General features: G+C 45.2%; 1 protein-coding gene and 1 long non-coding RNA gene across 25 annotated transcripts; both read left to right on the top strand.

Annotated features, from left to right (window-relative positions):
* The first annotated feature begins 1,106 nt into the window (after positions 1-1,106).
* Positions 1,107-27,115, top strand: fnbp1a (formin binding protein 1a). Its single transcript, XM_051951025.1, is given in 12 exon segments — positions 1,107-1,375; positions 2,029-2,144; positions 2,294-2,344; positions 2,883-3,034; positions 7,020-7,081; positions 7,191-7,212; positions 7,215-7,265; positions 20,256-20,394; positions 20,828-20,960; positions 23,378-23,508; positions 23,711-23,847; positions 24,625-27,115. Coding segments are annotated over 12 exon segments (1,203 nt in total). The 5' UTR covers positions 1,107-1,345; the 3' UTR covers positions 24,804-27,115.
* Positions 7,962-10,782, top strand: LOC127534815 (uncharacterized). 24 transcript variants are annotated; one of them, XR_007943371.1, is made up of 5 exons: positions 8,069-8,082; positions 8,125-8,208; positions 9,243-9,284; positions 10,282-10,491; positions 10,573-10,782. It is a non-coding gene; the product is annotated as an uncharacterized LOC127534815 (long non-coding RNA). The 24 variants fall into 24 exon arrangements; XR_007943368.1 differs by lacking the exon at positions 8,125-8,208 and having other exon boundaries at positions 8,004-8,124; XR_007943365.1 differs by lacking the exons at positions 8,069-8,082; positions 8,125-8,208 and adding an exon at positions 10,115-10,156 and having other exon boundaries at positions 9,166-9,284.
* Positions 27,116-27,596: the final 481 nt, after the last annotated feature.

The raw sequence follows: 27,596 nt of genomic DNA, 5'->3' as shown, positions 1-27,596 counted from the left end.
CCAGCTGTTGTTCTCCAACTTCTGTGATGTCATCCTACTGTCACCATGGCAACCATCCAGACTTCAGGAGGATGAGGATTAGGGTTAGTTCTGGTGATGTAGAAAGTCCTCAGTTTCTTAATGAGTTTATCAATTATTCAGTTCAATGATCTGTTATTGGAGAATCCGTATTGTTTAAAGCTTGGGTCTTTAGTTTGATAAGAATGTTTGTGTCCACAGATTTTGATTTGTGTTGTGATAATTTCAGAATAAATATGGATCTGTGCTGTGATGATGTCAGACTAATCACTGCTTGTTGAAATTATCTCCTCTTTTTTTGTTTTTCTGATTCTGGAATATCATCCCAGACCTGGAGGACATTTTCCATCCAATAATCCACGTATTAAACCCTAAAGGTGTGTGTCTACAAGGTGTAATTTTCCCCGCACGGCAACGCACCGCATCTGAACATCACACGAAAAGCGGGCGGTCACTAATGGACCACAACGTGGTCACATGACCGAGCTTTCAGCTGACAGTCCTGCAGATGAGTCTGATAATCACAGCGGCTGGGCCACAAACTTTACCCTTTTATTTCTAAAACACTAATGTTACCATGCGTGCTCAGATCCAGCTGTTAGAAGCTTCTCCTCCACAGTGAACTGTGTTCAACACCTTCTTTAAGCTCCTTTCCTGCCCCCGACTGGACAAACGCATCGACTCGGGCCCTGGTCTGCTCCTGGATTTCAAACCGGACCAATATGGCGGCTCGGCTGCAAACTTGGTCTAATATTACAAAAACACTTAAGAGAAAAGTATTTCTGAAATCATTTGAGGAGAGAAATAATCTGCAGCAGCTGAATCTGTCCTGGTTTTATTTCACTGATGGTTAGTTTAGACATTTGAGGACAGTTTCAGGATGCGTGGAATCTCTGCTCTACTTTATGCAAATGAGCTGCAGGTAAACACACCGGATCACAGCTGGAAACACCCCACATGTGGCGTTCTGGTTCGGTTGTGGTTTCATCTGCTGTTTGACAGCACTAGTTAGTATGTGTGTGTGTGTGTGCAGACAGGACAGTCAGTGATGTGTGACAGCAGGGCGGGGCTGCTACTGAGTCTGCGCAGTACACACATTCAGCATCACTGATGACAAAGGGTCCTCCAGGGAGACGCGCTGCGCGTGACCGAGTCCTCCGCTTGTGCCACTGCAGACAGACTGAGCCGGACAGACAGGTGGAGTGGAGACAGGCGGCCGGTGACGCGGTGAGGATGCACGCGGCGGGCAGCAGCAGCTCCCGGTGATCGTCGGTACCGAAAGGCGGAGCAGCGCGAGGATCCGCAGCGCGAGCAGCAGAGCGGAGCCATGAGCTGCAACTGGGGCACTGAGCTGTGGGTACGTGCACCTGTCCACACCTGGACACCGGACCGGTAACCGGGGACGGGCTGCTGTGACCGTGTGTGTGTGTGTGTGTGTGTGTGTGTGTGTGTGTGTGTGTGTGTGTGTGTGTGTGTGTGTGTGTGTGTGTGTGTGTGTGTGAGAGAGAGAGAGGCCCTCGTGCTTCGGTCTGCTCTGCCATAGCAACACGGTGAGTGACGACAGCAGCTCGCGCCCTGCGTCCTCCATGATGCTGCAGCGCGCGACCGAGGGAGACCCCCCGACCCTATTATTATTATTATATGATTTTATTGTTATTATTGTTGCTATTATCATTTATAATTATTATTACGATTATTATTAATATCATTATTGTTAACCATTGTTGTTGTTTTTAGTATTATTGTTTTTATATTGTGTTGTTTTGGCCTCCTGATGCGTTTCGTGATTCTGATGATGTAAAGGTGACATCATTCAATCATGTCAATAATCAGGAGATCAACTCAGGATCATGTTTCACATTTAATCCAAGAATTAAACTGACAGATCATAACAGCTGATCACAGGTCATTATTACCTGATCACAGGTGAATTCCTGGTCTCCTCCCTCAGTAGACCCTCAGGTGATTCACACCTGGTCTCAGGTGTCTGGTATCTGTCTTTTGTTTCAGGACCAGTTTGATAATCTGGAGAAACACACCAGCTGGGGAATCGATTTTCTGGAAAGATACACCAAGTTTGTCAAAGAGCGAGCCGACATCGAGCTGAGCTACGCCAAACAGATCAGGTAACATTTCACCTTTCCTGCCACCTATCATAAAATTATTACTATAACTCCCAAAAGTTTTTCCACTTGATTTCTAGTTTTAAATGCTTCTGATACCTTTAATTCTACTTTAATTCTACCTTTCTGTCTTTCTACCTGTCTATCTGCAGGAGTCTATCTAAGAAGTACCATCCAAAGAGAAGCAGAGAAGATGAGAGCAGGTTAGTCTACATGTTTCTTATAGCTGCAGAAGAAAACACGAGTTAATGTGTGTTGATAACACTTTTGACATCCGGCCCAGCAGAGAAACCAAACACAAAGGACTGGAACCCTCTGTAGAACCAGGCTCAGTTAGAATGAGCACATCAGGAGATCTGTAGCTGAGCAGCAGACCAGAACATTCCCACATCTCATAAAAGAAGGAATGTTTGTCTGGTGACACCAGGCGCTGTTACCGGCTGCTTTTCTGAACTTTGCTGCTTCTCAACATCAGGAACCCTTTAGCGTCAACATTTCCATCATTCCTGGTTGTCCTGCTCTTTCTCTGACCTGTGTGGTCTCCAGGACCGTTCATGTCATTTCTGGTCTTCTAAAAGATCCACAGTTCAGCTGCTTTCACAGCAAACAACCAGACTCTAATTCTAAAAGCTTTTCAGCAACAATGGAGCATTATTTAGTCCCATCCAAGGGTCAGAGCAGCTGTACCTGCTCTCTGATTGGCTGTTTCAGCTACACCTGCTCTCTGATTGGCTGTTTCAGGTACACCTGGTGTCTGTCTTTTGCTGCGACCCTCCAGCAGCTGAATGAACTGGCGGTCCAGAGGGAAGAACTGGCTGAGAACCTGAACTCTCAGATCGCTTGTGAACTGACTCGGTACACCCAGGAGCTGAAGACAGAGAGGAAGACTGTGAGTAAACAAACAATAAAAAACAAACAATATAGTGACAAACAAAAAGTAACTAACAAACAATATTGTAACTAACAAACAATAAAGTAACTAACAAACAGTAAAGTAACTAACAAACAATAAAGTAACTAACAAACAATATTGTAACTTACAAACAGTAAAGTAACTAGCAAACAATAAAGTAACTAACAAACAGTAAAGTAAGTAACAAACAGTAAAGTAACTAACAAACAATATTGTAACTTACAAACAATAAAGTAACTAACAGACAATAAAGTAACGAACAAACAATATAGTAATTAACAAACAATAAAGTAACTAACAAACAATATTGTAACTTACAAACAGTAAACTGACAAACAATAAAGTAACTAACAAACAAAGTAACAATCCATCCATCCATCCATCCATTTTCTTCCGCTTATCTGAGGCCGGGTCGCGGAGGCAGCAGGCGAAGCAGGTCGTTCCAGACGTCCCTCCCCCAGCAACGCTTTCCAGCTCTTCCTGGGGGATCCTGAGGCGTTCCCAGGCCAGATTAGATATATAATCCCTCCAGCGAGTTTTGGGTCTACCCCGGGGTCTCCTCCAAGATGGACGTGCTTGGAAAACTTCCAAGGAAGTCTCCCTGGAGGCATCCGTATCAGATGGCCAAACCACCTCAACTGGCTCCTTTCGATGCGAAGGAGCAGCGGCTCTACTCTGAGCTCCCTCCGGATGTCTGAGCTCCTCACCCTATCTCTAAGGCTGAGTCCAGCCACCCTACGGAGGAAGCTCATTTCGGCCGCTTGTATCCGCAATCTCATTCTTTCAGTCACTACCCAGAGCTCATGACCATAGGTGAGGGTTGGAACGTAGATGGACTGGTAAATTGAGAGCTTCCCTTTACAGCTCAGCTCCCTCTTCACCACGACGGTTCGGTACAATGCCCGCATTACTGCTGACGCTGCACCAATCCGCCTGTCCATCTTTCGCTCCATTTTCCCATCACTCGTGAACAAGATCCCGAGATACTTGAACTCCTTCGCTTGGGAAGCAACTCACCCCCAACCCATAGGGAGCAATCCACCGGTTTCCGGCAGAGAACCATGGCCTCGGACTTGGAGGTGCTGATCTGCATCCCTACTGCTTCATACTCGGCTGCAAACCACTCCAGTGTGTGCTGTAGGTCATGGTCTGAGGACGCCAGCAAAACCACATCATCCGCAAAAAGCAGAGATGTGATCCTGAGGCCCCCAAACCGAAAACCCTCCCCACCACGACTGCACCTTCAAATCCTGTCCATGAAACCACAAACAGGATTGGAGACAAGGGGCAGCCCTGGCGAAGTCCAACACCCACTGGAACATGTCTGACTTAGTGCCGAGTATGCGGACACAACTCTCACTTTGGTCGTACAGGGACCGAACGGCCCGTAGCAATGAGCCCGGGACCCCATACTCCCTCAGTGCCCCCCACAAAGCCCTTGGGGGACACGGTCATAGGGCTTCTCCAGATCCACAAAACACATGTAGACTAGCAGGTCATACTCCCATGACCCCCTCAGCAGCTCCGCAAGGGTAAAGAGCTGGTCCGCTGTTCCACGACCGGGACAGAATCCGCATTGCTCCTCCTGATTCCGAGGTTCGACTATCGGCCGGAGCCTCCCTTCCAGCACCCTAGAGTAAACTTTCCCGGGGAGGCTGAGAAGTGCGTTAACGCGGTAGTTGGCACACACTCTCCGGTCCCCCTTTTTGAAAATAGGGACCATCACCCCGGTCTGCCACTCCACAGGCAGATACCCGATGCCCACCGCGACATTGTATAGACGTGTCAGCCAAGACAGTCCAACAATGTCCAGAACCTTCAGCATCTCAGGGCCGATCTCGTCCACTCCTGGGGCCTTGCCACTGAGGAGCTTCTTAACTACCTCGGCGACCTCTGCCCTGGATATGGATGAAGAGCCGCCCGAGTCTTCAGGCTCTGCCTCCTCCATAGAGGACGTGTTTACCGGGTTCAGGAGTTCTTCGAAGTGCTCTTTCCACCGCTCGACAATATCCACAGTATGGGTCAACAGTTCTCCATCCCGACTGTACACAACCTGAGTGAAACCCTGCCTCCCCTTCCTGAGGCATCGAATGGTTTGCCAGAACTTCCCGAGGCCGACCGAAAGTCCTTCTCCATGGCCTCCCCGAACTCCTCCCACACCCGAGTTTTAGCTTCCACAACTGCCACAGCTGCCGCCCTTTTGCCCCAACCGGTACATGACAGCTGCTTCGGGAGACCCCCGAGACCCTCCTTTTCTTTGATTGCCGCCACAACAGGCACCAGTGACCTTCAGACCACAGCTCCGAGCAGCCGCTTCTGCAATGGAGGCTTTGAACATGGACCACTCAGAATCCATGTCCCCAACTCTTCCGGAGGTGGGAGTTGAAAACCCTACGGACAGGGTCCTCCGCCAGGTGTTCGCTCCTGCCTACTGCCCGGTGGACATAGCACCCGACCCTGACTTCCCTGCCCTGTAGGTGGTGGCCTACTGGGCGGTGGCCCCGTGTTACTTTCTTCGGGCTGTGCCCGACCAAGCTCCACGGGACCTAAGGCTTGAAGTATCATAGTATTATATTTATAGTTTATATTGATAGAACACATGTTTTGAGAAACACAGTACAGATGTTTGCTGCTCATCGAAAACAGTAAACATCATGAGAATAATGTAGAAAATAATGACACACTGTTTTTGTGGGGATATATTCATTATTCTGTCATTTTTATTCTTTTAGCTGCTGTTTAAGAAACTAAACAGCAATACTTGCTTTCTTTAAAAAATTTCAACTTCATGTAATGGTCTTTAAAAAACATCTTCTGTGTATATAATGTTCTCTGCATTTTTTGCACTGTGTGTTTCTATTTATTCTGTATTGTCTTTAAACTCTTCTCTCCTTTGGAGCTGCTGTAACATTGAACTTTCTCCACTGTGGGATCAATAAAGTTTATTTATCTTATCTTATGTTATCTTAAACAACAAATATTTGCTTTCTTTAAAAAATAACAAATATTTACTTTTTAACCCTTTACGCTTCAGTGCGTCGTAAGGTGTACCGCCGGCGGTACACCTACTAATTTGCATAGGAATTTCAAGAATGTCCGACGGCTGCAAACCCGATTATACAAACACTATACGCCGATGGAAAGCTTAGATTCTCATAAATCCGCCGGTATAAACCACTTTCAGATGTGATTACCACAGCGGGGTGAGAAAACACATTTGTCGACAAAAACAAATATCATCCATCCGTTCTCTAATACCGGCTTCACGCACAACAGCGCGACTCACATTTCCGGTTCATTATTACCAGCCAGATAAAATATTCCAAAAAAACGCCATAATCCAACCTATATTTACATCCAGACAACACAAGCCATAACTATTTTGTCCAAAACATGTCCTGAAGTCGGTATAAAATCCACGAATCGGTCGTTTTCAAGGAAATGCACCTCGCGATGTGCGTCCAATATTCCTGTATTTTTCCCGTCATTTTTAAAATTTAAAATAGAATATTAGCGATTTTTTTGTACTGAAATGGCTGGAATTGACTGACGCTTAAGGGTTAAGAGTAAACAACAATATTTACTTTCTTAAGATAGCAAACATTAAATATTGACTTTATTTAAAACATAAACAACAAATATTTACTTTCTTCAACATTTCAGCAGAATTATAACCACTAAGTGACTCAGTGCAAGCTCTGACAAAGGTTCCTCTGTTCTAGGATGAGGTGACCCTTTGAAGGTGAACATTAATGTCTCAGAGAACGTCCCACAGGGAAGCCGAGAGCTAATTGGTCAGGAGGACGTGTTTTAGAACCTGTCACTCAGGTGCTCAGTATCAGTTACCTTGGAGATCTGCCCTGATCCGAAATCCAGAGTTAACCTCAAGTAGCCTCAGCTCCTTCTCCATAGTACAGAGTTCAGTTTGACCGGTTGACCAATTTGACCAGTTTGTGTCCTTGCAGCATTCCAAGATGGCCGCCGTGCCCAGCAGCACATTGAGAGCTCCTGGAAACAGCTGGAGTCTGTAAGTGACTGCCCACCCACACCGACCCTCACCTGACTTTGACCCAACTCCTCAGGAAACCTGTCCCTACCAGGTGAAGGTTCTGTTCTGTTTTTCTGATGTCCTGCAGAGTAAACGTCGCTTTGAGCGTGACGTAAGGAGGCGGAGCGAGCTCAGCACATCTCCGACAGAATCGACCTGGACAGCAAGACGGACGGAGAGAAGGTAGAAACATGACACACAGATACAACACGTATGAACAATAGACATGAGACATGCGATTAGAGCAGCACACCATACTGGTTTTTCTGTTACTGGTTATCGCCACACAGCTTTGAATGATTGTACGAGCATGAATGAAACGCTGATACTCACTAATGATCATTGTGAACTAATCTGAACTCCTGTTTCTTGTGTCTCAGCGCTGCTCACTGAAGGTAAACGTCCTCATTTTTTCATTATATTCAGCTACATGTTTGACAGATGCTTCCTTTCTGCATCTCTGCATGACATTTCACCATCACATGTGGCTGGTTTCAACTTGTTCTCCTCTTCAGGCACGTCAGACAGCTCAGCAGCAAACAACCAGCTGCTGAAGAGTCAGGAAAGAACTATGTGACCAGTTTTAAACCCAGTTCAACCAGGACCAGCACCAACTACCACACACTGGTACAGTTATATACCAGGTAACCCACCAGTACCGCCACTAGTATCCAGTTATATACCAAGTAACCCACCAGTACCACACACTGGTAGCAGTTATATACCAAGTAACCCACCAGTACCACACACTGGTACCAGTTATATACCAGGTAACCCACCAGTACCACACATTAGTACCAGTTATATACCAGGTAACCCACCAGTACCACACACTGGTACCAGTTATATACCAGGTAACCCACCAGTACCACACACTGGTACCAGTTATATACCAGGTAACCCACCAGTACCACACACTGGTAGCAGTTATATACCAAGTAACCCACCAGTACCACACACTGGTACCAGTTATATACCAAGTAACCCACCAGTACCACACACTGGTACCAGTTATATACCAGGTAACCCACCAGTACCACACACTGGTAGCAGTTATATACCAAGTAACCCACCAGTACCACACACTGGTACCAGTTATATACCAGGTAACCCACCAGTACCACACACTGGTACCAGTTATATACCAAGTAACCCACCAGTACCACACACCGGTACCAGTTATATACCAAGTAACCCACCAGTACCACACACTAGTACCAGTATATACCAAGTAACCCACCAGTACCACACACTAGTACCAGTTATATACCAGGTAACCCACCAGTACCCACACTGGTACCAGTTATATACCAGTAACCCACCAGTACCACACACTAGTACCAGTTATATACCAGGTAACCCACCAGTACCACACACTAGTACCAGTTATATACCAGTAACCCACCAGTACCACACACTAGTACCAGTTATATACCAAGTAACCCACCAGTACCACACACTGTACCAGTTATATACCAGGTAACCCACCAGTACCACACACTGGTACAGTTATATACCAAGTAACCCACCAGTACCACACACTGTACCAGTTATATACCAGGTAACCCACCAGTACCACACACTAGTACCAGTTATATACCAGTAACCCACCAGTACCACACACTGGTACCAGTTATATACCAGTAACCCACCAGTACCACACACCGGTACCAGTTATATACCAAGTAACCCACCAGTACCACACACTGTACCAGTTATATACCAGGTAACCCACCAGTACCACACACTGGTACCAGTTATATACCAAGTAACCCACCAGTACCACACACCGGTACCAGTTATATACCAAGTAACCCACCAGTACCACACACTAGTACCAGTTATATACCAAGTAACCCACCAGTACCACACACTAGTACCAGTTATATACCAGTAACCCACCAGTACCACACACTGGTACCAGTTATATACCAAGTAACCCAGTACCACACACTGGTAGCAGTTATATACCAGGTAACCCACCAGTACCACACACTGGTAGCAGTTATATACCAGTAACCCACCAGTACCACACACTGGTACCAGTTATATACCAGTAACCCACCAGTACCACACACTAGTACCAGTTATATACCAAGTAACCCACCAGTACCACACACTGGTACCAGTTATATACCAGGTAACTGACCAGTACCACACACTGGCAGCAGTTATATACCAAGTAACCCACCAGTACCACACACTGGTACCAGTTATATACCAGTAACCCACCAGTACCACACACTGGTACCAGTTATATACCAGGTAACTGACCAGTACCACACACTGGCACAGTTATATACCAAGTAACCCACCAGTACCACACACTAGTACCAGTTATATACCAAGTAACCCACCAGTACCACACACTGGTAGCAGTTATATACCAAGTAAACCCACCAGTACCACACACTGGTACCAGTTATATACCAGGTAACCCACCAAGTACCACACACTGGTACCAAGTTTATATACCAGGTAACCCACCAGTACCAACACACTGGTAGCAGTTAGTATTACCAGGCTAACCCACCAGTACCACCACATGGTAACCAGTTAATATTACCAAGTAACCCACCAGTACCTACACACTGCGTTTACCAGACCAGTCCCTGGTAATTACCAGGTACCCCACCAGTAACCACACCACTGGGTAGCAGTTATATACCAAGGTAACCCCCGAGTCCACACACTAGTCCATTATATACCAGGTCCCACCAGTACCCACACACGGTACCAGTTATATAACCAGGTAACCCCACCAGTACCAACACTGGTACCCAGATTTATATACCAAAGTACCACCACAGTACCACACACCATGTCCAGTTATATCCAAGGAACCCCCAGTACCACACACTAGTACCCCAGTTTATATACCAGGTAACCCCACCAGACCACACACCTAGTACCCAGTTATAATACCAGGTAACCCACCAGTAACCACACACTAGTAGCCAGTTTATACCAAGTAACCCACCAGTACCACACACTAGTACAGTTATATACCAGGTAACCCACCAGTACCACACACTGGTACCAGTTATATACCAAGTAACCCACCAGTACCACACACTGGTACCAGTTATATACCAGTAACCCACCAGTACCACACACTGGTAGCAGTTATATACCAAGTAACCCACCAGTACCACACACTGGTACCAGTTATATACCAGGTAACCCACCAGTACCACACACTAGTACCAGTTATATACCAAGTAACCCACCAGTACCACACACTGGTACCAGTTATATACCAGGTAACTGACCAGTACCACACACTGGCAGCAGTTATATACCAAGTAACCCACCAGTACCACACACTGGTACCAGTTATATACCAAGTAACCCACCAGTACCACACACTGGTACCAGTTATATACCAGGTAACCCAGTACCACACACTAGTACCAGTTATATACCAAGTAACCCACCAGTACCACACACTAGTACCAGTTATATACCAGGTAACCCACCAGTACCACACACTGGTACCAGTTATATACCAAGTAACCCACCAGTACCACACACTGGTACCAGTTATATACCAGGTAACCCACCAGTACCACACACTGGTAGCAGTTATATACCAAGTAACCCACCAGTACCACACACTAGTACCAGTTATATACCAAGTAACCCACCAGTACCACACACTGGTACCAGTAATATACCAGTAACCCACCAGTACCACACACTGGTACCAGTTATATACCAAGTAACCCACCAGTACCACACACTGGTAGCAGTTATATACCAGGTAACCCACCAGTACCACACACTGGTAGCAGTTATATACCAAGTAACCCACCAGTACCACACACTGGTAGCAGTTATATACCAAGTAACCACCAGTACCACACACTGGTACCAGTTATATACCAGGTATACATGGTCTGTGGTGCAGCTTTCTTTTGTATAAATCTTTGTGTTTTGTAGCGTATCCAGGACATGGAGAAAGGCGGATCGAGCGAATCGTGAAGCGATGCGTTTCGTCAGCTGAGGCAGAGAGGAAGTTCTTCCTGTTGTGAGTCGCTGTCTGGACGCCATGATGGACGCTGCTGAGAGCATCCAGCCCAGAAAGGTGAGTCTCCCGTGGGCTTCAAGCTTTCAGTTCTGGTGGAGGTTTGGTAGTTTGTCCAGCACAGATTTGATGTTGCTCCACACTAAATTTTATGCTGGTATGCTTGGCAATAATCTGCTCCTAAATCTCAGAGGTACAAACTAACACACCCGGAACGTGTCTCTACAGTGTCCTGATTTGCCAACCAAGCATCTTTAATGTTCTGACCAAAGCTGAGCCAGATTATATTTTCTTTAGGTCAACTTTGTTCACATCACAATGTTCACATCTTGAAATGTTCCTGAAACAGCTGCTATGTTAGCTAGTTAGCCTCATAGCTATAGCTAACTGTTCTACAGTTTCATTGATCCAACTCTGTATCCAAAGACGTCTGAGAGAAATCCACCACATCAAGGATCTAGTCCAGGAGAGAAAGAACCATGGAAACAGGTTCTGGGTGAAACGTTGGTGTCTACAGGCAGTGTGGGAGGTGACAGGATTTCTTTTTCTTTTTTTCTCTTTTGCAGTCTGTCTAGTTAAAGGTGTTCAGTGAAGGAGGTGGTTCTTTAGCTTTCTTCAGACTGAGACTGCAGATGGGAAGAGTTTAAACTCGTTAACTACCGTTTTTTCCCTTAGAAAAGTGCATGTACTCTAAAGAATGAAGGTTTCTGTCTGGAAAACATATCATAACTGGTTTATTATCTCCGCCTCCACGAAGTGGAAAAGGGGGATATAGGGTTTGGCCTTCCGTCCGTCCGTCCATCCGTCCGTCCGTGCCCGTCCAAGATGAAGGGGAAACAGCTTTCCTCGTAAACTATTACAGCTAGGATTACAAATTTAGTGTTAGCTTCAACACTATGGACACCTTGATCAAGTTGAAAATGAGACCTGTGCCAATATTTAACAAAGTTATGGCCCTTGATCACTATTTTGTATATAGACTCATAGACATCACATGTGGCGGGGGATATGATGACCATGTCATCTTGTTCTTCTTGGTGTGGAGAATGGTGGAATTTTAGTGGTGCTGGTGTGATTTGCCCCATTGTGTTGTTGTGACTCAGAACTGGACCTGTGATTTTTACTGTCTGGTTAGCATTAGCTACAAGAAGCAGCAATGCTTCAGTGATGTGATTCTGGTTAGCATTAGCTACAGGGAAGCAGCAACGCTTCAGTGATGTGATTCTGGTTAGCATTAGCTACAGGAAGCAGCAACGTTTCAGTGATGTGATTCTGGTTAGCATTAGCTACAGGAAGCAGCAATGCTTCAGTGATGTGATTCTGTTGGCATCACAAGAGTGGAATAGCTTCGAGCTGATGATGGAGGATCAAAGTTAAAGGCATGTCCTCCTGTTTGTTCAGCACCATCTCTGGATCCATCCAGCTAGCTGCAGCATTAGCATTAGCTACAAGGTTAGCATTAGCTATAGGGTTACATTTATTATATAATGTTGATATTTTATTTCTCATTGCTTGTTGCTATGCACCGCACAGTGGAAGCTATTCATATTTTTGTCATGCCATGTATGATGACAATAAACTATTCTATTCTATTCACTGCAGGGTTAGCATTAGCTACAGGAAGCAGCATCAGACAGGTGTTTGTCGCTCTGTGTTGGTGTCCTGCAGGCAGCACTGAGGGACATAAAGCTCATATCCAGGTGTTACTCTGTGTGCAGGACACCGGTCAGGTGGTGGAGGTGTATAAATCAGGGTTTGACCCTCCAGGGGATGTTGAGTTTGAAGACTACAGCGCCACAATGAGGCGGAGCATCTCTGAATCCAGTTACCTCGACAACCGAACTGAAGGCCGGAGACACAGCAGGAAGTTGTGGCCTTTCTTACGCAAAAACAAGGTACACAAACATGCACACACACACACACACACACACACACACACACACACACACACACACACACACACACACATGTTTGTACTTCTATCTTAGTGAGGACATCCATAGGCGTAATGCATTTCCTAGAGCCTTACCCTAACCTTAACCATCACAACTGATTGCCTAACCCTAATCCTTACCCTAACCCTAACCAAACCTCAATTCATACCTGTTCTCTAAAAACAAGTCTTCCCCCTCAAACATGGCTGTTTCAAAGTGAGGACCGGCCAAAATGTCCTCACTTTGTAAAAATGTCCTCACTTTGATAGTTAAATGCAGAAAATGGTCCTCACCATGTAGCAAGTACAAGAACACACACACACACACACACACACGCACACGCACACACACACACAGTACAGATACAGACTCACCTGGTAGAAGTTATCTGGCAGACTGCACTGATCACCTGTCTCTCTCTCCAGCTGCTGACCCTCCTGTCCTCCCCTCGGCAGCCTCCACCTCCACCCCCGACCTCACCTTCACCTGGGGGTGTGGTCAACAGTCCTCAGTCTCCACCCTCAGCCTCCAGAGAGCCAATCGCACAGCGGCTGAATGACCTCATGACCTCTGGCTCCAGAACCAGGAAGCAGTGTCTTCGCAGTCTCAAGAGAGGGGTAAAGTACAACACATCCTGTCTGCATATGTGTATATATATATATATATGTATATATATATATATATATATATATATATATATATGGTGGTGTGCGTCCTCCTTCAGATCAGGTCCTCTACCAGTGTTCTGGGAAGGTTCAGTCTATCAGCTGTTCCTGAATGGCACTTTTCTACACAGAGACCTCAGATGTTGTACCTGAAACCCACTGGAGCCACTGTCCCCGTTCAGGGGTTCATCCCTAGCATTCCTGCTGTCACTGGGACCATCTTGATCTTCACCTTCCCCTTCTCTTCCAGCTCCCTCAGCTCCTGGTACTTCTTTGTGGAACCTGAAGTGCGACAGGATCTTACAATGTGCTGGACTGTCTCAGGGACCTCTTTGCAACCTAAGGTCCTGTCTGCTGTGGTGGACCTCCTGCCTCTATGGATCTGCTGCTCAGAGCCTGTTCTTGTGCTGCTGTGATCATCTTCTGTATTGATCGTCTGTTCTCCTGCTGGGTTCCTAATGTCTGGTAGAACATATACGTTGTTGGTTTGGATCTTGTTCCTTCCACTGAGCTGTCTTCTCGGCACCTGTCTTACCCTCTGCAGGTATCTGGTGTGGCTGGCCTTGCATCGTCCTCATGGTTCCCATTGGGTTAGCAGATACCAGGTGCCTGTACCTGGCCTGTATGTCTGCTCTCTTGCCTTGTGGTAACTCCAGCCCACAGTCTTGATTATATTAACTCTCTTTACCACCATGAGGCAACATGTATCCATTCTGAGGGACATCCTGATGTCCTCGCAGTAGGTCCTGCTAAGGTGGATCAGTGGGCCAATGTTCAGTGCTGGCGTACAGCGTGATGATGTCCATGTGCAGGAGATGGCTGATACTTGCATCTCTTCTGAACCTGTAGGCTACCTGTAGCCACTGAGATGATCTGACTGAGGAGACTCATCAAGGCCTTGGAGTTGTCTTTCAGTGTTGTTCTTCACAGTTGCACTGAGTTCTAGACGAACGTCATTAGTGTCCTGTTAGTCATGTATAGTTCCAGACACTCCAGTATGAGTGGGGAATTGTGCCGTAGGTTTTGTTGTAGTTAATCCCAGAAGTGATCATCCTGGCCTGCCCGGTTTTAGAGTCTAAATGACTGTTCTGCTAACCAGTAGCTAGTGCTTCAACTTTCTGGTGGTGTTTCCCGGCCCTTCTGAGCTTTGGTCACATATGGACTCAATTGTCTCCAAAGTTTAGCAGCTGTGATGCCTGAGAGTAACTTCCATTTTGTGGAGAGGCAGGATGTCGGCCAGTAGTTCAAAGGTGTTGCGCTCTTTTTTTTTTAAACATATTTTATTTAGCAAATTCAAGACATTTTGTTCAACTGGGGCATAGTCAACATTTTTTCCTTTTTTCCCCTCACAAAACATAAAAAAAACCCAGTATAATTTCTCTCTAAAAACAACCCTCCGAGACCAACAAACTGACCTCTTAGTTTAAAGACAAAAGTTAAATGTGAAAGTGGACAACTCAAAGATAAATTACGATAACTGAATAAATAAGCTATATATATATATATATTCATATACAAAAAAATCTAAAATAAAATAATAATAAAAAATAACAACATTAGCAGGACTGAATGTTATTATGTGTATAGTGCACAAGTACTAAGGAAAGACAGTATAACATGTTCACCAAACGGAAGTCTCTTTGTCTCAGTGGTGTTGCACTCTTATGGAGATCTTTTATGATCAGGATGGTCCTGGCCTATTTTAGCCAGTCAACTCTGGCTAAAACAGAGTTGACTGGCTAACCAGGCTGCCAGGCAGTGTTCCCTCTAATTTTTCATGAGTCTGAGCAAACACACAAACTCCCTGAGCGTTCCCTTGGACCACTGTGAGCACCATCAGACGTGTCACTGTGGTCACACCAGCATCCATCCATCCAAGTTACATGTTTGTTAAAAGAACCACATTACAGCATTTACATTTCTGTTAAAACACTTTGTCAGCAGCAGCCAGTTGAAGGCTGCAGTGATTCTGGTGACACTACAACGTATCAGAGTGAAGTTATTGAATATTTTTGTCTCTGCTGTTGCAGACGGTTCCTGTTCCCTCCATAGACACCCGTGCTATTTCTGCAGCTTGAAAGACAGCTGCTTTAGATAAAACTGGGCTTGTAGCACATCATCTGCCTTACAACAATGGGAAAGAGGCATCGTTTATGTTTTACAACCTTTATCTAATGAGTTATTGATGCTGGAAGTCTGAATCTGTGAATATCTTTCCAACTTTACTGAACTTCGGGACACAACCACCCAAGGAGTGGTTTATTTAATTTAGAACAAAGGATTTAGCCATACCTAAAGCTTTAAGTGCTTTATTAACACAGAACTAAAAAAATTGTAGGGTTTTATAACAGGTTATGTCTAAAAATATGTGGCATCACCTTAAACAGTAAATATGAATCTTTTCTTCACACAGTTAATGTATTAACTCATTTATGTGTGTATTTATTTATAGATTTATTTAGTACTGTTAACATATCAGAGTTCTGAGTGAGTTTGTCTTTAGACAGGCAAAGGCCATTTATTGATCACATATAGGCTATTAAATAAATGATTATTGATCACATATAGGCTATTAAATAAATGATTATTGATCACATATCGGCTATTAAATAAATGATTATTGATCACATATAGGCTATTAAATAAATGATTATTGATCACATATCGGCTATTAAATAAATGATTATTGATCACATATCGGCTATTAAATAAATGATTATTGATCACATATAGGCTATTAAATAAATGATTATTGATCACATATCGGCTATTAAATAAATGATTATTGATCACATATAGGCTATTAAATAAATGATTATTGATCACATATAGTCTATTAAATGGTTATTGAAAACTAAAAAGCATTTAAATAAAACATAGGCATTTATTGAGTCACTAAAATCCTGTAGAGTCTACGGCCACATCAGCATGATTATAAGCATAATCTGTAAATTCACAAACTCATCATGATGTCTCTTACCATGTGGACTTCAGGAGATGATCAGATGATGATAAACTGTGAGCTGCTGGTTGGTTCTCTCTGTTCTCATGTTTCTTACATGTTGGTCTCCTGATGCTGTCTTACTTCAGCTCGTCTATGAGCAACAGAAAACACAGTTTGCCCTGTACCCATTACCAGGGGTTCCAGTCTTCCCACTCACGTCAGTACATTTGCAAACATTTTTGCTTCTTTGGATGTGGTGGAGTTTCAGGTGTAGACATTTTGAAACGTGCGGGAACAGCAGGAAATCCGCCACAGGACACACGGAGAAGCATAGATATATAGATGACTAGATACGTTAGCACGCTGTACCAGCCAGCTACCAGCTAACAGCGGTGGCTGCACATCAGGACGTCTGTAAATGACGGTTAGCTGCAAAAATACGTATGTGGATTGCATCATTGACTGAAGCAGCCGGTCACTCACTGACTCACACTGAAAAATAGCACAGAATGAATTATGTGTTTATTTTATTTTCACTTTAGGTTGGATTTTTTTTGTGTGCACAGCACAGATTTTCTGTGCACGGAGACCGTTTCAGCAGCTTGGAGGAAACAGTGCTACCAGGTGATCAGGAATCACAGTTAACTTCTTCAGCCAGTAGGAGTGTATCATTTCAGGTCCTAAGAGTCATTGTTGGATGTCTGCTTTGGTGATGGGGACTGATTCTTGTTCTGGGAGGTTCTACTCTTAGGTCCACCAGCCCCTTAGCATTGCTTTGTTTGTCAGTCTCTAAAGCCTCCCTGATGGATATCTTCACTTCATCCGCACCTGTCTGTCATGTCCTCTTCTGCCTTCTGAAAACTGACTAACGTCCCTGTGGACTTTCAGCCTTCTCCTCCATGGGAGACAGTCTGACTTCATTTATTTCTGTGTTGATGGTAGCATTGATAGTAGTGCTGTGTTAACATCTGCAAGCATCTCTTGACTGGACTTTGTCAGTGAGCTGGGTTGTCTTACTCAGTCGTTGACATTGCTTAGCCTGGCTACCAACCTCGTCCTCAGCTCCGTGGATGCAGGTTTATGAGTGATAGTGGATTGGCACTTCTCTCCTCTACTGGGGTAAACTCGGGATCTGCTGGTGTTCAGGAAGGTTCCTTTCTAGTTCCAACTGTGACAGTGGTTTGTTCCTCTTTGTGTTGAAACTTAGCTCTGTTAGCTGCTTCTTGGTTAGTATGGAGGTGGATCATCCATCATTGGGCCTGATGTTCTAGTAGCTTCCCATCTGTTCTAGATATTCATCAGCACATCCTGGTTTCCAACAGCTGACTGGACCTTTAAGTCCAAGCTACATCCGAGCTGGTACCGCTTTAGTTCTGTCATGTTCCAAGGTCGGCTGGAGGGTCCAAACCTCAGAACCCTACTGAAGACCTGTTGAGCAAAAGACTGGGAATCATACCCACATCCTGCACACACCACCCAACACCTGAACACCACAATACATGAATCCATATTTGTAGTGGTCGCTTATAATCTGTTTGTTGTGTTTCCTTCATGCTCTCCTTTCTGATTGGACAGCTGTCCCTGAAACTGGTCAGTATCTCACCTGTCCAGGTGTTCTAACTGATGTTTACTGTTTGCAGTGTGTCTTACTGTGATCCATATTTAGTCTGCAGCAGTGACTTCACTCCTGTGAAATATCATTGCCCAATGGTTTAAACTGTAACCCCTTACAGTAATCAGATTACTTCCAATAGTAGAGTATCAGATTACAGTTTAGATTTAGCTTATTTAAATTCAGACTCCACAGCAGGAAGTCCATGGAACTAAGGTGAGGTTATTTGGTTCCTCCTTCAGTCCTCCTCAACATGGAGGAACCAGAGTCCTCATTTCTTCTCACATTCTGTTACTGCAGGTACAGAGGCTCAAATGCAGGAAATGAGAATGCAGACAAGTAAAGGTTTTATCATGCTTTTATTTACAACACAGGAAAAATACAAAGGACTACAACAGCGAAGCAGCAACAGAAAAACCGGAAACGGATATACAAACTAAACCACAGAAGGGGGAACTGAACGAGGTACCCTCTGGAGGGTAGGAGGATTAATTACACAAACAGGACAAAACAAATCAAAGTTAACCCACGCATGGTAACACGAAGGCAGGAGAACAACTAAACTGGAAAAAAACAAAACAGAAGACAGAATACTGGGCTAACAGTAATCATGGACAAGAAGCCCCAAGACTAAAGATTTTACTTGTAACTAGAAATGATAACAAGCGAACCCGAGAGACTACAATATTAAACCAGAGTTCTATCCAGAAGAGTACATGGAAAAGCCAACTAGCTGCAATGACATAACAAACTGGTTCAAATAACAAAGCCTGGTATTACTAGGGCTTGGAAACTTAACTGACGGTGTCAGGGAGAATGTCTGGCTTGGGGGGGGGCAGGCTTCGACCAGGGAGAGCGCGTTGTTCGCAGATGTAAAGGTAGCCAGTGGCGGTGTGTTTATCATCCGGGATAGGAAGACTGGAGGACTGGCGTCCTGGGTAGCATGGCTAGTGTTCACAGTAGCGTGGCTGGCAGCAAGTGTGTTCTACAGGAATCCTCAGAGAACCAGAGAACCAGCAGAAGCCAAGCAATCCAGCCAGGTGAAGACCCAGACAGACGGTGGAAACAGGAGATCCAGGTGACACAAGCAGGCAGGAGTCCATTCTAAACAGAGAAAACAGGATTACTGCAAGAACTAGAAGTTGGCTCAGACTGAACAGTTCGCAGAACTAACTGGAGGATGTTTCATGGTCAGGCATCGAATGAAGACTGGCCTCTGGTTTTATGGAGGAGCTGGGTAGATGATTAGATGACTCCCACCTGCATGTGATCTGCTGATCACCAGTCAGCTACACCTGCTCTGTGCCAATGCACACCTAGGAAAGAGAGAGAGCACTGTCACTAATCACAGCCTCTGGCTGTGGCTGTGACATATTCTTCTCTGGGTTCTTCAGCTGCTCTCTGCTGGAGGGGTTGTGTTGCTCTACCTTTCTCTGGAGAACACCTCAGAGTTTCTGCTGGCTTCAGGACTCACACATTCCAGGTCCTGGTTCCCCTTGGCTCTACTGGAGAAGCTCTGGTGTGATGTTGTTCTTTGGATGTTCTCCTGATGGAATGTTCCTCTTCTTCATCTGGTCAGCCAGTATTCTGGTTCCTCCTCAGACCTTCATGCTGCATCTAGAAATGTCTTCAACACCTTCTGATCTCATGCAGCCCCAGATCATCACACTCCCACCTCCGTGCTTCACTGTCAGGACTGTGGTAGTCCTGGTCGGGTTCTCACCAAACATCTGGACGCCATCTGAGCCCAACTCATTGATCTTCATCTGACCAAAGAATGTTCTCCAGCATCCATCAGGCTTCTTCTCGTGTTCTTCAGCAAACTTTCATCTGAGTAAAGAGTTTGTTTATGATTGATCATCAGAGGAAATGCTGTTCTACTCAGAAGTAATCTGATTACTGACAGGAGATACACTTAAGAATCATTTCAGGAGGCAGTGGTTCCTCATGATATGTGATCTATAGAAATAGTTACCAGATCTACAGCGGATGTGTTTCAGGGATCCAGTCCTGCTGACTGCAGCCACCTGCCTCCTGAACAGAGGAGAAAGAAACTACAGAGTAGAATCAACAGCATGAACCAAGAGATCCAGAGGGAGAGGGAGCAGAGGTACACACACACACACACACACACACACACACACACACACACACACACACACACACATGTGTGTGTCTTGCTATCATTGTGGGGACTTACCATTGACTCCCATTCATATCTAACCCCTAACTCTTACCCTAACCCTAACCTTAACCAAACCCTAACTTTAACCTTAACCCAGACCAAAACAATGGCTAACCCTAAAGAAACGTTTTTGCACTTTTACCTTTTTCAGTAACAACAACACGGCCAAGAAAACACTGTTTAAACTTGTGGGGACCCAAATGAGGTCCCCAAAAGTGACATAGTTTTCGGTTTTTCTACAGTTGTGGGGACATTTGGTCCCCACAATGTAGCAAAAACATGGACACACACACACACACACACACACACACACACAGTGTGTGTTGTTATGTAGTAACGGTTGTGTGTGTTGTTGCAGAGACGCTCTGCTGAAGATGAGGGAGGTTTATGAACGCAGTCCTCAGATGGGCGATGCCGGCAGTGTGGAGCCTCGACTGGAAGAAGTGAAGCAGAATCTGATGCGACTGGAGGAGGAGCTGAGGAGGAACCAGGTAGTACACACACATATGTATTTATCTACATATACACACACACAGATATAGTTATCTATATATACACACGTGTGTGTATTGTATATTTAGATATACATATATATTTGTAGGAGTTCTCCCTGGAGAACCAGAGGCTCGCCTCTCTGAGAGAAAAACTGACTGTTATTACGAACCGAACAGCAGCTCAGAGTATTCGGCCTTCTTAGAGTCTCTGGGTGTCTCTGTTTACAGTCGGGGGGGAGAACTGTTGACCTGTACTGTGGACATTGTCAAACGGTGGAAAGAGCACTTTGAGGAACTCCTGAACCTGGTAAAGATGTCCTCTATGGAGGAGGCAGAGCCTGAAGACCTGGGGGAGTCTTCATCCATATCCATGGTAGAGGGCGCCGAGATAGTTTAGAAGCTTCTCGGTGGCTCCAGGTCTGGACAAGATCCTCCCTGAGATGCTGGTGGTTCTGGACATTGTTGGACTGTCTTGGTTGACACATCTCTACAATGTGGACATCGGGTACAGTACCTGTGGAGTGGCAGGCCAGGGTGGTGGTTCCCATTTTTAAAAAGGGGGACCAGAGAGTGAGTTCCATCTACCGGGGTATCACACTTCTCAGCCAACCCAGGAAAGTTTCCTCTAGGATGCTGGAAGGGAGGATCTGACTGATTGTAGAACCTCAGATCCAGGAGGAACAATGTGGATTCCATCCTGGTCGTGGAACGGTGGATCAGATCTTTACTCTTGTGGAGCTGCTGAGGGGGTCATGGGAGTTGGACCTGCCAGTCTACGTGTGTTTTGTAGATCTGGAGAAGGTCTATGACCGTGTCCCCTTAGGGGCTCTGTGGGGGTACTGAGGGAGTATGGGGTACCAGACTCTCTGATACGAACTATTCGATCTCTGAACAACCAAAGTGAGAGCTGTATCCTCATACTCAGCACAAAGTCAGACATGTTTCCAGTGGGTGTTGGACTCCTCCAGGACTGTCCCTTTTCTCTGATCCTATTTGTGGTCTTCATGGATCTTAAGGATCAGTAGGGGTGAGGAGGGTGTCTGGTTTGAGGACCTCAGGATTACATCTCTGCTTTTTGCAGATGATGTGGTTCTGTTGGTTCCTCAGACCTTCAGCAACACTAGAGAAGTTTGCAGTCGAGTGTGAAATTGTGGGGATGAAGATCAGAACCTCCAATTCTGAGGTCATGGTTCTCCGATGGAAACCGGTGGATTGCTCCCTCTGGGTTGGGGATAGTTACTTCCCCAAGCGAAGGAGTTCAAGTATCTCAGGATCTTGTTCAGTAGTGATGGGAAAATGGAGCTAGAGATGGACAGGAGGATTGGAGCAGCGTCAGCAGTAATGAAGATGTTGTATCAAACCATCATGCAGAAGGGGGAGCTGAGCCTCAAGGAGAAGATCTCAGTTTACCGTCCATCTACGTTCCAACCTTCACCTATGGTCAGGAGCTCTGGGTAGTGACCCAAAGAATGAGATCGTGGATACAAGCGTCTGAAATGAGCTTCCTCTGTAGGGTGTCTGGGCTCAGTCTTAGAGATAGGGGGAGAAGATCAGACATCTGGAGGGAGCTCAGAGTAGAGCTGCTGATCCTTCACCTCTAAAGGAACCAGTGGAGGTGGTTTGGACATCTGATTCATATCCTTCGGGGAGACTTCCTTTGGAGGTTTTCTGAACACATCCTCCTGGGAGGAGACCACGGGGTAGATCCAGAACCCTCTGGAGGGATTATATATCTCATCTGGCCTGGGAACGCCTCGGGATCCTCCAGGAAGAGCTGGAAAGTGTTGCTGGGTGGAGGAACATCTGGAATGACCTGCTTCATCTGCTGCCTCCATGACCCGACCCATGATAAGAGGAAGAAGATGGATGGATGGATGATGGATGGATGATGGATGACGGATAATGATTGGATGGATGGATGGATTATGAATGGATGATGGATGGATGGATGGATGGATGATGATGATGAATGGATGGATGATGATGATGATGGATGGATAGAGGATGGATGGATGATGGATGATGATGATGATGGATGGATGATGGATGAATGATGATGATGGATGGATGGAGGATGGATGGATGATGGATGGAGGATGGATGGATGAATGATGATGATGGATGGAGGATGGATGATGATGATGGATGATGGATGACGATGATGGATGGATGGATGGATGGATGGATGGATGGAGGATGGATGGATGGAGGATGGATGGATGATGATGATGATGATGGATGGATGGTGATGGATGGATGATGATGATGATGATGATGGATGGATGGATGATGATAATGATGATGGATTGATGGATGATAGATGGATGATTGATGGATGGAGAATGATGATGGATGGATGATAGATGGATGATAGATGGATGTATATATATATATATCTGTGTGTGTCCCTCCAGGTGTGGTTGTCGGACGCTGACAGCAGGTTGTGCGAACACAGCAGCAGCAGACAGAATAATTCCACGGCAACAACTCCAGGAAGCAGCAGCCTGAAACATCTGGACAACCGCAGCCCTGCCAGCAGGGAGAGGTACTGGTTATTGATTACTAATTGGTTATTGATTACTGATAGGTAATTGATTACTGATTGGTTGTTGATTACTGATTAAGTGTTGGTTATTGACTTTTGATCACAGACTGGTTGTTGTCTTGTCATTGATGATCTGTCAGTAATGCTTGATAAGTGATGACAGTTCATTGATTCGTGATTCTGTCTGTCTGTCTGTCCTCAGTCCTGACGGCAGCTACACTGAAGACCACAGTGCTGAACTTCACTTTAAGTCTCGCAGTTCAGAGTTTGATGATGACTTTGATGATGAAGAACCATTACCAAGTATCGGCACTTGCAAGTCTCTCTACCCATTTCAAGGTATTGTCTCAAGATTCAAGATTCCATCCATCCATCCATCCATCCATCCATCCATCCTCTATACACCGCTTTATCCTCACTAGGGTCATGGGGGGTGCTGGAGTCTATCCCAGCTGACTCGGGCGAAGGCAGGGGACACCCTGGACAGGTTGCCAGTCTGTCGCAGGGCAGATTCAAGATTCAAGACCTTCATTTATCACAAACACAATCATACATAGTATAATGCAAAGTGAAATGTATTGTGCACCTGTTCCAGACCGAAACTATAAGAACAATAAGAATAAAGGGTTAGGGTGCTTTTGATTTGGTGCACTTTGGAGTTCAAGTTGTGGTCAAAACTTCTGGATTGTACACCGAAGGAAACAGGAAGTCTGAAAGGACTGACTAGATGATTCTTGCCGTCAAAATAGAGAAAGTTTCTCCTTGAAAGTATGCAGGGTTGCCTTTGGTAGGGAATCATAAAGAGCTGTTCAGTGCCTCTCTCACCTGCACACAGCTGACCAATCACAGCACGAGGTGAGTGTCGGATTAAGGCCTTCTATATGTTGGAGGGTCAGCAGGCGATAAACTTTGGACTCTTTAATGATCAGTCAGGCAAACAGTGGACATCTGGAAGGGAATCAGCTTCATCTACCTGCAAACCTCTATTTAGATCCATCAAAAACACAAGACTTCAAATCATGTTTCATCTTCTCGATGTCCTCACAGGGTCCATTTACCATGTCTGTTAATAATGATTAGTGTGGTTTGTTCTTTTTAAATGCTGATCGTCTGCAGGCCAGAACGAAGGCACTCTGTCCATGGTGGAGGGTGAACTACTTTCGGTCGTGGAGGAGGACAAAGGTGACGGCTGGACCAGAGTGCGGAGGAACCTGGAGGAGGAGGGATACGTTCCCACCTCCTACATCAAAGTCTTCCTGGAAAGCAGTGCTAAAGGTGCCATGACCTACATATGAACTTCAGATGACCTCTGCATGACCTCTGTATGACCTTTGAATGACCTCTGAATATGACCTTCTCATGGCCTTCATCTGACCACAGTGACCTTCAAATGACCCCATCTGACCTCCACACTGAACCCTGAAGAAATACTGAAGTGACCTTTACATGACCTCTACGTGACCTCTGACCTCTACATGACCTGTGACTTCTACATGACCTCCAGGTGAACTTCCTGTGATCTCCATGAGCCCTCCTGATGACCTCTTTGACCTTTGAATGTTGGTTTCTGTCTGTCTGTCTTCTACCTGCCTGAACTCGACCTGCTGTTTGAATCTCTGTACCTGTGTGACACACCTGTGCACCTGTAGGGCAGGTGTGTCTCCACCTCCAGGCCTGTAGATGCCACTAATGATGTGATCAGTCACATGATTGGTCTCCAGGCTGATGAGGAGCACACTCAGTTAAACAGCGATGTGTCCGTGGTAACAGACGTGAACACAAACACCTGCTAGTCAGTGAGATCCAGTCACACCTGAGAACTGTCACCAGGTGAACGTCTATTAGCATCAGCTGGAAGGACGTTAGCATCAGCCTTAGCATTAGCATTAGCAGACCTGAAAATAATACAGATGTATTATGATGTCACAGACAGGTAGACAGACAGGTGGAGAGACAGGTTGACAGACAGATAGACAGCAAGTAGACAGACAGGTAAACTGATAAAACCAGTTTTTAAAGATGCCCCCCAGTTCACAGCTGAGTGACTCTAACCTGTGGAGGACAGAGTCGAACTTCTGACTCGAAACTGATTCTGTTCACCTTCTGTTTCTGTGGGGGGGTGATACCGCGAGCAGCGGAGCTTCTACAGCTGATCGCTGCTGCTTGGGACACACGTCTCAATTCTGATCACAGATGTATTAAAAATGCCTCCCGAGACACACACATGTTTTGCACACACTGTTGCTCAGTGAAATCTGGCTGGTACAACCGTGTCAGACCAGTAGCGCGAACGCAGAAATGCCCGGCAGCAGCCGACCACGCAAGTTTCGTGTCGCGGTGGCAGACTGGCTTGGCTCCGTGCCAGTGGAAACGCAAACTGGTTTTTAGAATGAAACAACTAAGCTCTGAACTAGCACTAGCTCCTGGAGCCAGTGGGTGTAAACACGGTATATGGGTGCGATCGATTCTTCATTTTTAATAATCTCAAACATTGAAAAAATAAATCAAATTTTCAAAAACATCTGGCGGGCCAGATATTATTCCTGACGGGCCAGTTTTGGCCCGCGGGCCACCAATTGCCAACCACTGCTTTACAGGCACCGTTAGAGGAACCTTTACAGGAACCGTTAGAGGAACTTTACAGGAACCTTACAGGAACCTTTTAGGCACCTTTATAGGAGCCTTACAGGAACCTTTATAATACAGAGTAAATAAAAATAATTCCATATATTTCAATTCTGTATTCTATAATAATTTTATAATAAAGTCTAAAGCTAATCAGAATGAGCAGAAGGTTATCGACAGCTGATTACAGTTTGGATATTAACTAACGTCTAACGTTTCTTCAGCTGAGACAATAATTAATCACTTCAGGTTCATGAACATGAAGCTAGTCGGTCAGTTTCAGTCCTCCTGTCTCACCCTCTAATCTGTCTGTCTTTCTGTCTATCTTGTAGGCTTTGTGCACAGTAGTCGGCTAGTCTAGCTAGTCCACCAGGGAGGACGTCTCGCCACAGGAAGTGATGTAAGAGCTCAGAGGAGGTCCAGCAGCAGCTTCTTATTGGACAGTTTTACGCTTCAGATATTTCAGCCAATCAGTTGACAGATGGCAGAAATTTATCAGAAATCAATCAGAACTGATTGAGGTGATCCAGAACAGATCCAGATGATCATGTTTCTCTAGAAACTAATCCGCTTCACATCACATGAAACTTGAGTCGTGTTAATTAGGAGTTTTTAGGTCAGAGGTCTGAAACTGAAGCTGAACGCCGTCGTGATGTCACAGAATGCTGTGACATCACAGTGGATGTGGTCATTTTAAAGAGCTGACTGTGTGTAAATAGAACCTGTGCAGGTGTAGCCCCACCCCTGCTGGCATTAGCCATGCTCCGCCCCTATTTATAGCCCCGCCCTCTCCATGGCCCCGCTCCATGCTTGTTGATCAATGATCATTTTTATTGATGATTGTGTGAAATGTGAACTTTTTTATTTGAGTGAGATATTGATCAGTTATGTATTGATTTTTTTATAGAGATGTGAGACTGTTGATCACGCTCTTTTCAACTTCCTGTATGTTAGACTTTCAAAATAAAGTACATTGAATCAAGCCCTGTCTGTCAGCTCTTTTCTTTCAGACTGTGTTGCTCAGAGGCACCACGGCAGCCAATCAGAGTGAAGCTCTACCTGTTACCTGTGTGATCTCCGACTGCAGCAGGGCAGGTGGAGCACAAATAGAACAAACAGAAATAGGAACATTATGGAGATCAGTGAGAACAGAAGCTGTAGACCAGAGAAGAGTCCGGATGTAAAGGTGACAACTTCCATTCAGACAAACAGAACCATCAGGAGTCCAGCAGCACCAGAACCCAACAGAACATCGGTTCCTCTCCGCGGTTCTGGATCCTGAGGAACTTTTCAAAGATGACACCAAAGTTTTTCTGCTGTATCTTTGTGTGAATCTGTGATCCTTTCAAGGACTTTGATGTTCTGTCTAGAACGTCAGTGTGTGGCGTTTATCATATTTAATTTTTATACTATTTCACATTTATAATATGTAATATTTATAAAATTTCATATTTAGATTTATA

This window comes from Acanthochromis polyacanthus, chromosome 7 (genome assembly GCF_021347895.1).
Source record: "Acanthochromis polyacanthus isolate Apoly-LR-REF ecotype Palm Island chromosome 7, KAUST_Apoly_ChrSc, whole genome shotgun sequence".
Lineage (NCBI taxonomy): Eukaryota > Metazoa > Chordata > Actinopteri > Pomacentridae > Acanthochromis > Acanthochromis polyacanthus.
Note: the sequence above shows the minus strand (reverse complement) of the source record. Positions and strands in the feature narration are given on the sequence as shown.